Source organism: Hippoglossus stenolepis, chromosome 12 (assembly GCF_022539355.2).
Source record: "Hippoglossus stenolepis isolate QCI-W04-F060 chromosome 12, HSTE1.2, whole genome shotgun sequence".
In the NCBI taxonomy this organism is placed as follows: domain Eukaryota; kingdom Metazoa; phylum Chordata; class Actinopteri; order Pleuronectiformes; family Pleuronectidae; genus Hippoglossus; species Hippoglossus stenolepis.
Window position 1 is genome coordinate 4030538 of NC_061494.1, and position 15756 is coordinate 4046293.

The 15756-nt window shown below is 39.8% G+C and overlaps 1 protein-coding gene across 3 annotated transcripts; it reads right to left on the minus strand.

The window, feature by feature from the left end:
* Positions 1-11033, minus strand: LOC118118799 (RING finger protein 122). Of its 3 annotated transcripts, none has more exons than XM_035172165.2 (6): positions 10422-11033; positions 6829-6985; positions 5351-5393; positions 5208-5249; positions 4023-4105; positions 1-3018 (listed from the first exon to the last, which is right to left on the minus strand). In XM_035172165.2, exons 2-6 carry the CDS (start codon positions 6936-6938, stop codon positions 2898-2900), a joined length of 399 nt encoding a protein of 132 aa, XP_035028056.1. In that variant the 5' UTR covers positions 6939-6985; positions 10422-11033; the 3' UTR covers positions 1-2897. The 3 variants fall into 3 exon arrangements, with proteins under 3 accessions (XP_035028056.1, XP_035028055.1, XP_035028053.1); XM_035172164.2 differs by having other exon boundaries at positions 10244-11033; XM_035172162.2 differs by having other exon boundaries at positions 10122-11033.
* Between the last annotated feature and the right edge of the window lie 4723 nt (positions 11034-15756).

Genomic DNA, 15756 nt, shown 5'->3' on the forward strand with positions numbered 1-15756 from the left:
TTGACAATATCAAAACACGGATTCTGTATTTTTTCAGAAATAGAAAATTCAAAGCATTTACAATTTGCACAGTACTCATAATGTATTCCTACCCTTATAGAATGGTGTTCAAAGGCACCTCACTCAGACAAGAAACCAGCTCAAACAGGTTCCTCATATCAGTGCAGTGTTTCTATTTATAACCTTACAGAGTGCTTCTTAAACGTCAGGGGCTTAGATTAATTTGATGAATGGTCGCTTTATCTCTCACATTGTCTCACATCGATGATGGCCTACCGTTAGACAAATGACAGTCAAAGTGTTGTAGCTGACATACTATGCCCTTTATTGAGAGCCAGTTATGATACAAAATAGTTCTTAAAAATAACTTAAAAACCCTGTATGTATTCATGTGTATTTTGTGGTTAAGTCACTTCAGACCTTTTGTTGTAGCTGAACAGGCGTATGACAGCATGTAGTTGTCTTTTCTCTTAGATCTCATATGGCTCCAATGTGTTGTCATTTAGGGCTTCATTACCTTCATTAAGCTTGGCAACATACTGTGGGATGGAGCTGATCGACTGTGAGATAATAGAAGATTACAGTCAAAACACACACACCACAACACTCAATCTAAAGTTAAATGTTAACCTGTTTTGTTCAATTAAACAGGACTTTATGTTATTTTGATTGTAAATGTTCTACATCTTTCACGGCAGTCTCTGCATTACCCATCAATGCTGGGGCAAGAACAGTTGTCTGGTGTTGTCTGGTGGTTGAATCTTCCTCTTTCCAAGCTCCAGCCTCTTAAGTTGAGGCTAAAGGCCCAGACACATCACATTTACATGGACCTGCATATAATTATGGGCCAAACTGTCATACAAACGTGGCTCAGAGGCAGAGCTGCTCTGGAGGCAGAAATAATCTCATTAGCTGAGTTACAGAAGTGACACGACACATCAACATCCCAGAAATGGCTGAGGGCCCAAAACAACTGTTTGTGTCACATAGAGAGACCCTTTCTAAAGATGTTAGTATGTCATCTGACTCCACTTGCAACTTGAATACAGTGGAGAGAAAAAAAGAAAGTAAACCATTTGGAATTACCTGCATTTAGAATATGTATTAAAATGTGGTCAGATCCTCAGCCGGTGACATGGGGCTGGTTTCTCCATATTCTGACAATGACACTATAGCAACAGAATATACTGCTTGTGATGATGCTGTGAATTTGATGGTCGTGAAGAATGCTAAATCCTTGATGCTGTTGTGTTTATGTCACAGTTGCACCCACATCTCTGCCTGATGGATGATCACAGCTCAGTGGATGAATCATACTTCTATAGGTTACTGTATAACTAGGACTAATATTAAACTGAAGGCCACTGGAAAAGACAAGCAGATGTGCTCTTGCTACAAAAAACAAGAATAAGACAAGAAAGATATGAACATCTAATCTGTGTTGTTACCCAAAGATTGAGAAGGAGCCTATAGCTTCACGGCTCTCTAGCTATCTTGGTAATCTTGGCACGATCTAAACCTATTCACACACAGGAGTACCTACACATGAGCTGTGTTGCAACCAAAGTAACTGGAACTTTTAGACCCCATGCAGGAACTTTTTTCAAGGAACTAAAAGGTTCCTGCACACCTGTTCACCAGTGTTTCCACCACCATCTATAGACCAGGAGAGATTTGGCAAATCAGCCTGCTAATGTAGGAACAACCAATGGCTACAACAAGCTTTTCCACCCCAGTCCACCAGGAGGCCACAATGCAAAAGATTGATAACGATGACACTGTACAAATCGAGCAAAACAGCAGTAAACATGGAAGAGATTAAAACCATGCTGCTGTCAATCTTAATTTAATGCTTGATGAGACAAGAGCGCTGTAAAAAGGTGCATTGAAAACACCTCAAATGCTCGATTCATGAATAATTATTTTACAAGCTATTGCAGGAATACTCGACCAATCAGGACTCTTCAAAATTGCAAACCCCACCCCAAAGATTTCTATACTTTTCCAAAGTACCCCTTCCAGTTAAGAGACTTTTTGGGGGTAAAAAGATTTCCACTGATCTTAATTGCGACCCCGGTTCCACTGCAGTTCCTGCAAAGTTTCCTAGTTCCTGAGGAAAGTTCCTCCAGCTCCACTGGAACACAAGCTAGGAGATATCAGTACCAAGATGATAATGTGCCAACAACACTGCCATCTTATGCATGTCTGGAGTATTTGAGACACTGATCTTCAACAAGTACTGCATCCCTGTGTATTTCAAACTCAGCAACACACTAGGACATGAACTGGTACATCCAAAAGACCACACACCCGGAAAAGAAATCTAGTGTCTGCTGTCCAATGCAGTGAGGAATGCACATACGGGTGAAACTAACCAACCAATAAACAAATGCATGGCTCAACACAGGAGCACACACTTTGTGTGTTTACTTACACCTAAAGATAAGGGACACACCTCCAATGATAACAATCACACATATTTTAGATCGGAAGGACAGGTGGTTTGAAAGAGGAGTGAAGGAGGCCATCTACGTCAAAGAAGAGAAACCACCACCCGACAGAGGAGGAGGTCCATGACACCTCTCATCCACCACCTACAATGCAGTCCTTTCATCCCTTTACAGCGAATTTAACAAACATTCACATTTCACGCCTCAGGTGACTGCAAAGACGATGGTTGTTTACACTTGGCCTCATGTGACGTATATGTCTCAGTTTGCTTGTTAGGTTCTTTGGCTCCCTATGTCCAGTTAATACAATTTCTTCTCCCACAGTAGCTCTGCCTCAAAATGCTTTACTATTAATACAGTCTGTTGGACAGTGAAACAGGACCCTCTATAGTGACAGATGTCTATTTAGTGGAGAACGTGAGGTACTGCTGGACATGCGTTTCCCTCTCAGACCTCCAGGAGACTTTGTCGCCGCTCGGGTGCTTGTGGGGGGTCCGGCTGGAGGCGACAAATGGGCTTGTTGCACATGGGACAGACGCTGCGGATTTCTAACCATTTTAGCAGACACCTGGGGAAAGTAGATAGATGAAAGACATGATGCATTACCACGTTTTGTCATTTCTAAGGCAGACAAAGTATGTAAAGTTACATTTATGCTGAAACTTTGGGAATCATGACAGAACAGAAAAACAGACGTGTGTTTCCAGCTTAATAACCCTGCGGCCTGTGTGTGTACAAAGTAACTCAAACACACATTTTCTGCAAACCTGGTGGGAATATTACTTAGGAGGGTCTGAAGTCTGCCTGCTGCTTAGAACTGTATTCCTGATACACAGGTAAAGAGGTATCTACTGAGTTTATGCTGAATTTTGACTGCCTGCTGTAGTTGTACAACAGGACTGATCAGACACGTGCACAGTTCACAGATGCTGGTGACAAAGAGAAATATCAGTCAGAAATAAACCAGGCAAAAAAAAAGCTACTGTTACCATCACACCTATGCTGCAGGGCAAAAACAGGTCTCAGTTGCATAGAGCTTGTTCATTTTCAAACATGCAGGGACATATGTTGTGAGGAATTTCCTAATCGTTTTCTCAAGGGCACCCTGAAAAAGCTGCTTTTCCTGAAAGTCACTCCCTTTCAGAATGCGTTCAGCTGTTAACTTAAAGGCATAAATCAAACAAAAAGGGGAATTTAAACTTATGTGTCATTCCTCATGAATGGTTTAGTCAATATGTTTGCACACCAGAAAGTCTAGGAATTCAAGGCTAGAACAACATATTGTGGTTTTTAGCCTATTGAGCCACATAATGGATTTGCAGACACAATGGCTGCCACAAAAGTGCTATTCCACATGGTTTCAATTGAAGAGTGTTTCCATCCACAGTCTCAAACATAATAAATGAATCACAAAAATTAGCTGCGTGATATCAATTGTAAAACAGCTTAAGCATTGAATCAAGTCTGGAGTTTTTTCATTTGACTGTGACTTATAAAAACTGTTGCATGTTAACAAGCGTGGAGTCAGCTGTCCAATCTCATGGAGGTTTGAACCAAGTTTGTAGAACTTACTTCTTGTGAAAAGCATGTGAACAAGGGCACACCCCGAGCTCGTCCTTACTGCGAAACTCTTCTAAACACACCGCACATGTTTGCTGAGAAGGGAAAATGACAAGTTAAGAAATTGGGTCAGAGGTGATATGACTGCCATTTTAACTATTATCAGAAACTATAACTGTGTAATCCTATGTTAAAATATTACAGATGTAAATGTTCATGACTGCAACGATGACTGCAAATACTTTGATCAATACCTTATTTATAATAATACTACATATACTTCTAATGTCAGCAATACCCAGTTTTTGCATACCTGGAATGAATGTAGATAGAAAATGCACACCAACGTTAGCCTACTACTAATAATATGGTATTTTTAAAAAAGACAGTAAACTGATTTTCAAAGGATTAAACACATGTTGTTTCGGTGATTTTCTCAAAGCTCCCATAGTTTGTAGTTTGTAATCAGCTGTGAGTAATTTTCCTATTTCAGTTGTGTACAATATGCAACAATTCCTGCGGGATGCGCATGTCTTCCTGTTTACACCAGTTTGCACATGCCCAGTGTATGTGAGTGGTTTTGTGATGTGCGTTGTCAGGGGTGTTAGTGTGGATGGGGATTAAAACTGATACAGAGCCAAAACACTAGATATTGTTCTAGTTTAACAAAAACATGGCAGTATACTTTTTTGGGAGTATACTCAGTTTCCTTACTTTAGTCAAATCTGGCCACAATTAGTATTTATTATGTAATTGGAAAATAGTTTATAAGTATAGTTTATACAGCCATAAGCAATGTTATATATGATTGCAATGCAGCACAGCATCAAGGGGAAGCTAGCTGCTGTAGCTAGCTAATCAAAATCTCACAAATCAGTAGTTACGTTATTTTGTCAGCATTTCAGAGACAAACGCCTGAGGCTAAAATAAAGAGATATTATTTCAACGTGATTATTTTCCCACATAACTTACTAAAAGTATTAGCATAGCACTTTATTTCGTGTAATTTGTTACAGCAGTGAGTTTGCTTGTAGCCACTGAGTCATGTTGCTAGATTTTAAACACGAGTTGCAAACACTGCTGAGTATGTTTCCCACATTCATTTTTGTCCCATTAGACCATTAGCATTGGTCAGCTATGCCTCTTTCAACTGTTTCATAAAAGTGTTTCATCACATTCACTGTGTGTTGGACTTACGCCAAGAAGGCTCAGTTTCTTCTCCGCTCCTTTCAAAACAACCTGCGAACGAGAAGGGATTTGTCACAAAATGAGTTCAAAGGACAAAACGATATAATCTGAATAACAGTTGCTTAACAAACTCGAAAATGCTGTAATGTTACCTCACTGTAGCCATACTGTTCTCGAGCACCTCGTCGCCTCAATCTGTAAAGCAAAAACACAAACAAACTTGTCATACTTTAGTTTAGAGTCTCAAAATTCTACGATGTGCCTGGAGGCTCCACGTTTGTCTTCAGTGCAACATGTCTTGTCATGCTTCATGAATCAGCTGAAGTCCTGGAATTCACACAATGCCACATTCCAGTACCAGCCTGTGTGTCTACACTCTCATTGAAAGTATACACTTCCATTATTTTGGGTTCAGTGACCATAAAATAATAATAAAAAACATAAAAATGTTAATTCCTCATTGAGATATACACCATTTGAGAAGCTTGAGATGTCAAAAATGATCCAATTAGAGCAGTTAGAGGCACCTTCATCTTCAAGGTACAGTATCTGTTTGAACTTGTCCATTTAGACTTTTTAATCCCACAAACATAGTCTTACATTCTGTCCTTTAGTATCAGAGCTAAATAAAACCAAGAACTAAACTCCATCTAATCAATTCAAACTCCAGATTCAGATCATCACTACAGTCTTCTTAGCTGGTGCTTCTTAATCCAATGCCTGGCTGGGAACCCAAATTATATACTGTATTTCCCACAGTCGTGTATATGTTTTTCAAATATCTGGTTGTCAGATAATTAACTAGAAGATCAGAGAACACCATTGCTGTAAGAGTTAACAGGTTTTTCCAGTTTTTTACTTTGTCTTAACCCGTCTGCAGTTGCCTTAAGCAGTGCTTACTTAAACCTTGATGGCCTTAATAAGCTGCGTTTCTTTAGTTCTTTGCAATACTAAAAACCAGTCTGTTCAGAGATTTAAGAAGATCTCCCAGAGCACACAAGATACCATCTGCTAACGCACAGTCAGCTAATAAGATGAGCACACATGAAAATGGCCCATGATAAAACTTAGGTGGTTTCAGCGGATACGAAGCGAACCCATGTGAAAGCCAGATGATCTGGCTGCTGATAGTTGGATCTCACTGCAAGGAAAATCGAGACGTTTAGTTGTGTCATATACTTTGAGCAGAGGAAGTAAATTTGCCTTTGCGTTATTTTCAGATTTTTAGATTGATTAATAAGATTAAGCTTATGGCTACTATTATTCATGTACAGTTAAAGTCAAATTTCTTAAGCTAAAGTCGATTTAAAGAAGCAATAATTACAGTATATTGTATGCAAGAAGTTCAGGTGTGGTCTCTTAGGGTTGTTGAAAGATAAATACAAAATTTCACTTCACATAGTGACTACAAAATAACTCCTGAAATGCAGGTTAGAGGTTAATGGTATGTGGCACTCAGAGAGGTCCCAAAGAAGGCAGTTCACTGGATGTTTGACATACTGGAGTTTAACTACAATGATGTCTCCAGTCAGAAGTGGGTGAATTTATCTGCTCTTAAATAACATGGTGATACTGATCCTGTGTAGCTGTCTGACACTACCTCAGCCTTGTCTGTCTGTCTGTCTTGTACCTGAAGAGGTAGCAGCAGAAGATGAGGCTGAGCATGAGGACGAAGAGGCCAATGCCCAGGATGATGATGTAGATGTTGAGTGGCAGGTTGAAGAGCTCCTCGGACGTCATCTTGCAGTGGAGTTTGGAGTTCTGCAATCCAAGGTCACACAGACACCCTGAGAGGACGGCACACAGGGAAAAAGAAATTAGATGACTTCATGAGGAAAAAATAATGGTTTGGCTGCAATAAAGAAAAATTCAATCCAGTAGGAAAATGCAATATCTCCTCTAAGTATATGCATACTTGTGCTGAAGAGTGTAATTTAAAAGTTTGATTCGAACTTCCTACAGAATTGTTTTAAGTTTTCAATGTTTCTACAATGTATACATTTAGTTTTTAAACTGTGTCATATCCATTATGTTAATATTTTCATGAATGGATGGTACTGCTCAGTATGCAGGTCTAATCGGACTGGGTTCTGCATCGACTTTGTCCTCCACACAAAGAACAATGCAGTCTTGAATATAGCCTACTCTTTGTTATAAAGCTTGACGCACATTCATGTTTTTTACTGCCTGATAACATTTTTACAAAATCTCATTTTTTATACATAAAGAGCAACAAAAAAACAAAGCCACAGTCAGATAATTGAGTCGTGAGGATTGTAACCTACATTATGAGTCATTTAGAGTCCCAGCACAAATCACAATGACAGAATGTATGACAGATGTCAGCATGAATAGTTTGAAAAATTCATAGTGACATGGGTTTCCATGTTTTGTCTATCTAAATGACATCATTATTGAACTGTTTTTTTAAAATAACAATGAATCAAAGGTGCAATGTGTCAGCTGTCACATTTAGTGACAGACAAACAAAGAACAATCGGTCTGTTCTGCAGCCCCCCTCAGCTCTGCAGAGCAACAGAGCATCTGTAGGTTATTGTGTTGGTTTCACAACCTACATCCTTACTGTTTTGCAGAAGGGACATGAACTCAAAATGTCAAATAAATTTCTCTCAAAGACTATTTCTGTCATTTATGGTGGTTCTTATCACACTGGTGTATGTTCAAGTGCTCATTTTTGCCAGTAAGTTTGGTTTGAATTATCTGATTCTATAAAAATGAGGTGAGACATTATGATTGACTAACATTTGGACAAGCACATGTATCACATCCGATGCTAAAACATTGCTTGTATCTGCTGAATGTGGCACTTGACAAGAATTACCTGACAAGTTTGCCATAAGAATCTCAAAAGGAGATAATATGTCATTATGTGTATAGCTTGTGTTGCCCCAGTGAGGACAAACCTTGCTAACGCAGAGTTGGGCATGTAGATCTGATCGTTAAGATTAAGGTGAAAAGAAATGTTACGTCAGTTGTGTCACCACTGTATGTAGACTGGGAATATTTTCAGATTTCTGGTGGAATATTAGCCCAATCCACCCTGTCAGAGCCTTTCCAGTGTGTTTCCATGGCCCACAGAGCACTGCAGGCCAAAGATAGACCATCATACATGACCTTGTCTGGCAATACCAGACTTCACCTTTGTCCACCTCCTGTGGCAGGGATGTGGGGTTGGATTTTAAGAAGGTGCATGTGTGTGGACGTATCTGTAACTTGCAGAGCCTGGCACACTGACTCCACACTGCATCTGTGAAGCCTCTTGTTTCAAGCTGCAATGTAATACTGCTTTCACTGCAGACATTCTTGGGCTGCACAAAGTTTCGGACTTGGGTGAAAGTTGAGATAATGAGTGCATGTGTGCAGGTGGTATGTGTAACAGTTATGGAAGAACCTAATTTAGGACTTTGTTTTAACCGAGAAGTGAGCGGGAAATGAAGTGGGAGAACTGTGTTGAGGAAATAAGTTATTATTTTCTTGCCTTTTATCAAAGTTCCAAGTTTTTATGGCTGTAAAATCTCTGAGGCATAAAATCCACATTAATCTGGATAAAACTGAATTAATCGACAGAAAAACCGGGTCAGATGAGGTTTATTTCTACAAGTGGTTGCTATCCTCATGACGAGAAGAGGATTTTTGGACACATTTATAAAACTTAACACATCTCCACACTGTGAAATACTTTTCATTCACCACCATCCAACACAGGAATGTGTTCCACTTGCATCTTTGCCTGAAAGTGGTTACTCACTGGAGTTTGAGCTTGGAGGGACAGAAGTGCATGAACTCTGAGGGCCTTGAAAATGGCACTTTTCATTCCAGGCGACGCACATCAGCTTTTCATTGCACTACTTAACTCTTTCTTGAGGTCAAGTGTCACAACTGATCCTGTAATGGTGACCTCCTGGTTCAAGAGTAATTCTATAATGGACAATGGTTATGGCAGTGGAGTGCAGTTTTGCTGTACACTGAGGGGTTTTGGGGAGTGTTCGACAGGAGATTTGGCTAAAGAAGTCGGCGGCTGTAATCTTAGCACAATGTGAGTGAATCATTGATAGTGGAGCACTGACAGGTAGGCCACTGTGCAAATGCATGTGTTGTGAACAGGATTGTGGCTGAACACTGTTAAACAGGAATAATAGCTTTGGTTTGGTGTGTTTTGGCTGTTAAACTAAATAGTCCTCCCTTGCTTGGATACTGGTATTGGGTATGAATGTCTGATTTTGCTTGCCTCACTGACATTGTTTAGAGTGACGTTGTGTGGCTTCACATTTTGTCATCTTATACTAAACAGCCTTTTGATCAAATTACTACTTTTCACTATAAGACTGTAACTTGTTGTATATTAGCAAACATTTAGCTCAGCATTAATTCCGTTGTGCAATGACTAATCTCTACATTGGAACGAGTTTCTAGGCTGTGACCCATTTTAACTTAGCGTTTTGTAAATGTTCACTTAGCAAACACTTGACAAACAATCGGTTCAGTGTGAAGGATTTAGCGACATCTAGTGTTATTGGTGCAGATTGCAACCAACTGAATTCTCCTCAACCGTTCCTTTCCAAGAGTGTAAGCAATTCTACTGTGGCCTTCAGGTAATGTAAATACACGAGAGGTCCTCTCTAGAGCCATTGTATGGTTTGTTCTTTCTGGGCTACAGTAGAAACATGGTGGTGCAACATGGTGGAACCCATAGACATATGTAGAAATGAAGGATTCATTCTAAGCCTGAGCAAATGAATATAACTCACTGTTTCATTTGAGCTAATGAAACACTACTGAAAACATAATTATGAATATCGTATGGCATTTCTCCCATTAGATTACACTAAATTCTACACACTGGCCCTTAAGATTACAAACTGTCACAGTCATATCTTGCAAAAAGCCTGTGCTGGCACTTACCGTTACACCATTTGACAGGATGCATTAAATGCAGCTGTTCAGATGGCAAAGCTTCACAAATTTCCACAACTTTTGTGAAGTTTGTTTAAAAGGGGATCGGCGGTGGATATAATGTCCACTACCTTTTAAGTTCAGACTAGGTGACCCTGAGAGTTGATGGTGAGAGTTATATCCTTGTGGTCTGGAGTAAATAGACCTGAGATTCCAGTTCTTCAAGAAGACATCAGCCCAGCAAGCAGCTGCTCAACTCAACAGAGTAATAAATCAGTCAGCAGAGATTATTAACTACAAAACATCCACCTCAGTAGAGATTTAGACTCCCAGCTGTGTCCTTCCTCAGCATGGAGACAATCCTGTGGGCGACGTGGATGAAAAGACACCAATGCCACAGACAATATGAGGAAAAAAGCTCAAAATCCAACCCAGCGCTCTGGAAATAAACCTGTCCAAGCACGACTCCCTGCTGTTTAGCTTCGTCTCCTCTTCAGATCATCGTTATGAGGCTCTTCCTTCTCCTGCTTTCTCTCCTCTGTCACTCTCTCCTCTCTTCTCCAGACCTCCACGTCGCTGTCCTCCTCTCAAGGCTGTGAAAACCTGCCGTGGCCAATTATGGAGAGACAAAGGGGAGGACATGGATGGGTTCCCCCGGCAGTCAGGCAGTCAGTCAGTCAGTCAGTGAGCCTCAGTAACGTTGCTGTGGAAAGCAGCTCCTCATCTCTTCCTGGAGGGTTGATACACTGCGGCTAATGCGGATTCAGCCTCTCCTCTCTTCTCTCGTCTGTTCCTCTCACGTTCACCGCGCTCCTCTCTTCTTCCTCGTCTCTGTGCTCCACTTCAGTTTGTAAACAGATCCGTGCTCATGTGATCCGCTGTCTGCATCACAGCTCCGCTTCTCACCGCCCCCTCCTTCCCTCTGTCCTCCCTCCTCCCTCCCCCTGCTGCCCGCCTGCCTGACCTGCCTTTACCCCTGGTCTCCCTGGGTCCCCCCCCCAACTCTCTGCATATAAACCAGACCGTATATACTTTATATACACTCTATGATCCACTCATTGCTGATCTAGATGCTATCTTGCTAACCAGCTGGGCTAGTGTTAGCTCTAGAAATAGCTCCTAGCTTTTTACTATGTTGTCGCCTCTGGTCTGTTTACTTCAGGCTGCTCTTCAACACTGTTTTTCAATAGAGATCATCGACTGGGGTGAATTAAAGGGACAGTTCACCGAAAAATGAAAATTCAGTCATTATCTACTCACCACTGTGCCGATGGGGGTGTTTGAGTCCACAAAACACTTTTAAGTCTCAGGGGTAAACTGTGTTGCAGCTGAATCCGATACAACTGAAGTACATGGTGATTCTTCAAATGTAAATAAACAACATCAACTTTCACCATACTGCTCCTGTGGTGTCATCCAAGTGTCCGTAAGCCTCGACATTAAAATCTGACTCGAAACGCCGTTATTTCCACCATGATTTTGGATTTGTCTGCAACTCTGTTTACCCCTGAGACTCCAGAAGTGTTTTTTTTGGACTCAAACACTTCCCCCGCCGCTCCATCGGCATAGTGATGAGGAGATAATGGGTGACATTTTATTTTTCGCTAAACTATCCCTTAAGCCCTCAAAGCTAGTAAGGACATGATCAGTTCACAATCCCATGTGGTTGCTAGCTTAGCATGGTTGCTAACAGGATAATAAGATAACAAATGTGATCTAAAGAGGTAAGTTTGAACAAAACTTGTGTGGATCAGCAGTGAGTGGAACAAAGACTGTATGTATATGTACAGTATATTCAGTCTATGTTCCAATCAGCGCTGACCTAACTGCTTACTTGCTAGCCAGCTAGGCTAGTGCTAGCCAGTAAAACTAGCTCTCAGCTTTTAACTATGTATATAACCACTGTTGTATTTACTTCAGACCGGTATTTTGTTCAACATTGTTCAGCATTCTGTTCAATAGATTTGACTGAATTGGTCAAATAAAGAGCAAACAAAATCTCGTTAGCATACTGTATTTACAGTCCATGGTCCACTCACTGCTGATCTAGCTGCTAACTTGCTAACCAGCTGGGGTAGTGTTAGCTCTAAAAATAGCTCGTATTTTCTTATTATGTTCTCACCTCTGACCCGTTACTTCAGCCTGCTCTTCTTTTCAACACTGAACAACATTTTGTTTAATAAAAGTCATCAACTAGGGAAAATAAAGCTCTCAAGCTAGCTTGCCAATGGTTAGCTCAGAAGCTCATTACCTTGTTAGCTTAGCTTGGTTGCAAACAGGATTATAATTTCAAACATTTTATTTAAAAGAGGTATTTGTACAAAGAACTGTCATAACTGTTCAAAGGTTTTACTCATTGAGGAGGTTATCTGCAAATTGAAGGGTGAGACACACCAACTTGGTGTTTCTCCAGATAGCAGTTTACCTCTGGCCTGTAAATTTGCAGGTCAGAGGTAAAAGGGTTAGCATTGAACTTACAGCAGTGTGATAAGAACTAGGCCCACCTAAGTGACAGAGACCATCTTTGAGAAAACTTGATTTGACATGTACTTTGTACTTGACAAAGAAGTCTGTTGTTCATGTCCTGTCAGTGGTGCACTGTCTTTGAAAGTCAATGGCCAGTTGTTCATTAAACCCCCGTAAGGTTTGTTTATGAGTTGGAGTAATTGGCTCCTGTATTAGTTATGATTCAACAATCTGATCTGTCATAGAAGCTGTTCTAGTTTTTCACTAACATCAATATTGGTCACTGTTCCAATAAGCCTCATGTTTTGTAACCCTGGTACATTGACAGTAATTTATAAATACACATTATTAAAAACATTTAGAAAGGTTCATGTCATTCAAAAAAATGTAATAAAAGAAACCATACATAATTACATTGCTATAACAGCATGGTTACCCCACTTTCCATTTATTTATACACAGTGGTAATCCTTCCACATAATATTGAAATAGTAATTTGAAAATTACAAAAGTATCACATCAGTATCTTGAACCTAATAAATAATACAAATTTAATTTTAGGCTTTTACAGAAAGCCTGTTTTATATGTATTTTTACATGTCTCGCACATGTCCCGCAAAATTGCAGTATGCCTTTAAATTAATAAACACATGGTTCAGAGGGTAGTGCTTAATTGACTCTTAATTAATCCTGTGGGTGTTTTGGGCAAACAATTCAATTAACGTGATATCAGGTTTCAAAAGACTTATTGATCAAACCATAGTAAATGTCAGGGACCCACAGAAATTCAGTCAGTATTGTGAAGATGAATAAGTGTCAGTGACAGACAAAAAAAGACAGTAAAGAGAGATGAGCAGAAAGTTAAACAATAGGTTATGACAATGTGAAATTTTGATTTAAAAAACATAGATATTGATGCAATGGTGTTTTGGTCTTGTTGTTTCCTGTGGCTCGTTCCCACCTCATTAATAAGCCGTAACACAGTTCTGTTGGCAGAGAGTTGAGACTCACATTTTCAGCTGTCCTACTGTGTTCCTCATTTGCTGCCCCTGAACTAAGCCAAAGGAGTAAACATCCCAGAGTTAAAAAAATAAATAAACACTCCACACATGGTGTGAACGTGCCCTGAGGTTGTCGGCCATAAAAATCACACATCTTCAGCTCTGTCCAGTGGGGAGTAAACAGTTTCAGTTTAAAGTACACAACAAAACATTTTATTGGAGGTAAAAATGTCTGCGTTAACAAGCAACAAAAATAAATTTGATTTTAGGAAGCTATGAAAAAAATATATTAAAGCATGTTACGAAGTTGGAAGAGTTTCTCAGCTGAATGAGTCTGATATAACCACAATGCCATGAAATGAAAACAGAAACAGAATGGACAACATGTCACCCCCTCAAAGTCTCTGAAATGTTAACATGAAACGAGTAATACGTTTAAGCTATATGGAAGAATTAGAAGCGTGAACAAACACATGTTTTGTTGGCGAACTATAAATTTAATGTTTGTTCACCTTTCATTTACTTGTAATTAAGACCTAATATTATGTACTTGTTTTCATCCTTCAACTGGACATTAGTTATATTAAAATGAATGGAAAGGTGAGACCCCAGACAAAGAATAAAACCTTTCTATATGGTTGTAAAACCACATAAAACGTCCATGTGTCTTTCTGTAACTGAAGCTTACTTCAGAGCTACTAAAGTTCTGACTGTTCTGGTTGGTGTACAGAAGTGCGGCAAATACATTTGCTGACCTCAACATTATTTTAATTTAAATCTTTTATATTGAGCCAGGCAACACAAGCTATTATTCAGCTTACACAAAATTAAATGTGTGTTGCAAAAAATAAGTGAATAAATAACCAAAGTCTAAATCAGCTATATCAAAATTACTGTACAAATTACAATGCTGTAGAAAGGTCTGAATCAAGTTTAACTACCACTGACACTTCGATGTTTTGAAGTTATAATTCTTAAGATTTTCATGAAAAACTATTTTGCTTTTGCAATGCTTTTTATGAATTTACATTTGGTAAATATCTTTTTATATTGTGGTATTCACCATGTATATAGATGAATGGAACGTGACACAAGCCTGTTGTAATCGGGTTGAATTATGGGAAATGTAGTGTTGAGTTCTTGGAGCTCGATCATCAAGTGGTTTAAAGATAATGTTAGCTGTTGTCTAACAGGAAGGAAGACATCATTTCAGTCTTCTAACAATTCCTTTATTATCAATATGATAAACAAAGTGCATACTGTGCACCACTCTCCCAGGTACCTCATACACACCCAGGAGCCTAGGACACCACAGGCCCCAACTGTGGCCTGGATGACAGTGTACTGGTTTGGCTGGGATGGCCTGAGATGGAGCAGTTAGCCCCCTATATACTGAGCCTTGAGGGGAAGAAACATTAAGGTCATCCTAATTACTGTTTGCAGCAGCAGCGACGAGGGGAAGATCCCAGGTGTGGAGCTGGTTGTGGCAATGAAGCTGGTCCTGCATTTCCTCCACCAGAAGTTCGTGGAGATGCTGATCATCTTGTCCTTCATCGCCCACAGGCGCTGGTGGAGAGCTGCTAACACGGGACAGTTAAATTAGTCACAAACATATGTGAACATTGTGAGTCAAACTGTTAATTTGCATATACACAAAACTATTGTAACTCAGCCCATAATAGCAGATCTTTGTAAAAGTCCCAGTCTGAAGAGTCTACAGGCCAAATGTCAGTCTTGGTCATAGTGCCACCTACTGGCACTAACTCGGTACTTTGACATTGTCTCATAGCAGGTTCAAGTCTGTTTAGTCCTCAAATCTGGTCAGGATGATGGACATTGTTGCCATGGCGATACATCATTCACCAAACGCAGGAGGGAAGGAGGAAGCTGTTTCTTAGGGGCCTGGCTTACTTGAAAACTCACAAATCTAGCACACACTTTAGAAGACTTAAAATTTGTCATTTCTTTGGGTTATTTGACATCGATTTGGAATGCACAAAAGTCTTCTTGAAAAAAAGTCTGTTGGGTCCATGACCTTATTTTCCTGTGGGGCCCAAAACAGGTTCAACCAACTATGGTAAACTGAATGTGTACCCCTTTGAGTATTTAAAACTACTTTATAACACTGGCTTTCAACAACTGCCTCCGAAACTTGCTGTAACTATTTCAAGTTTCAA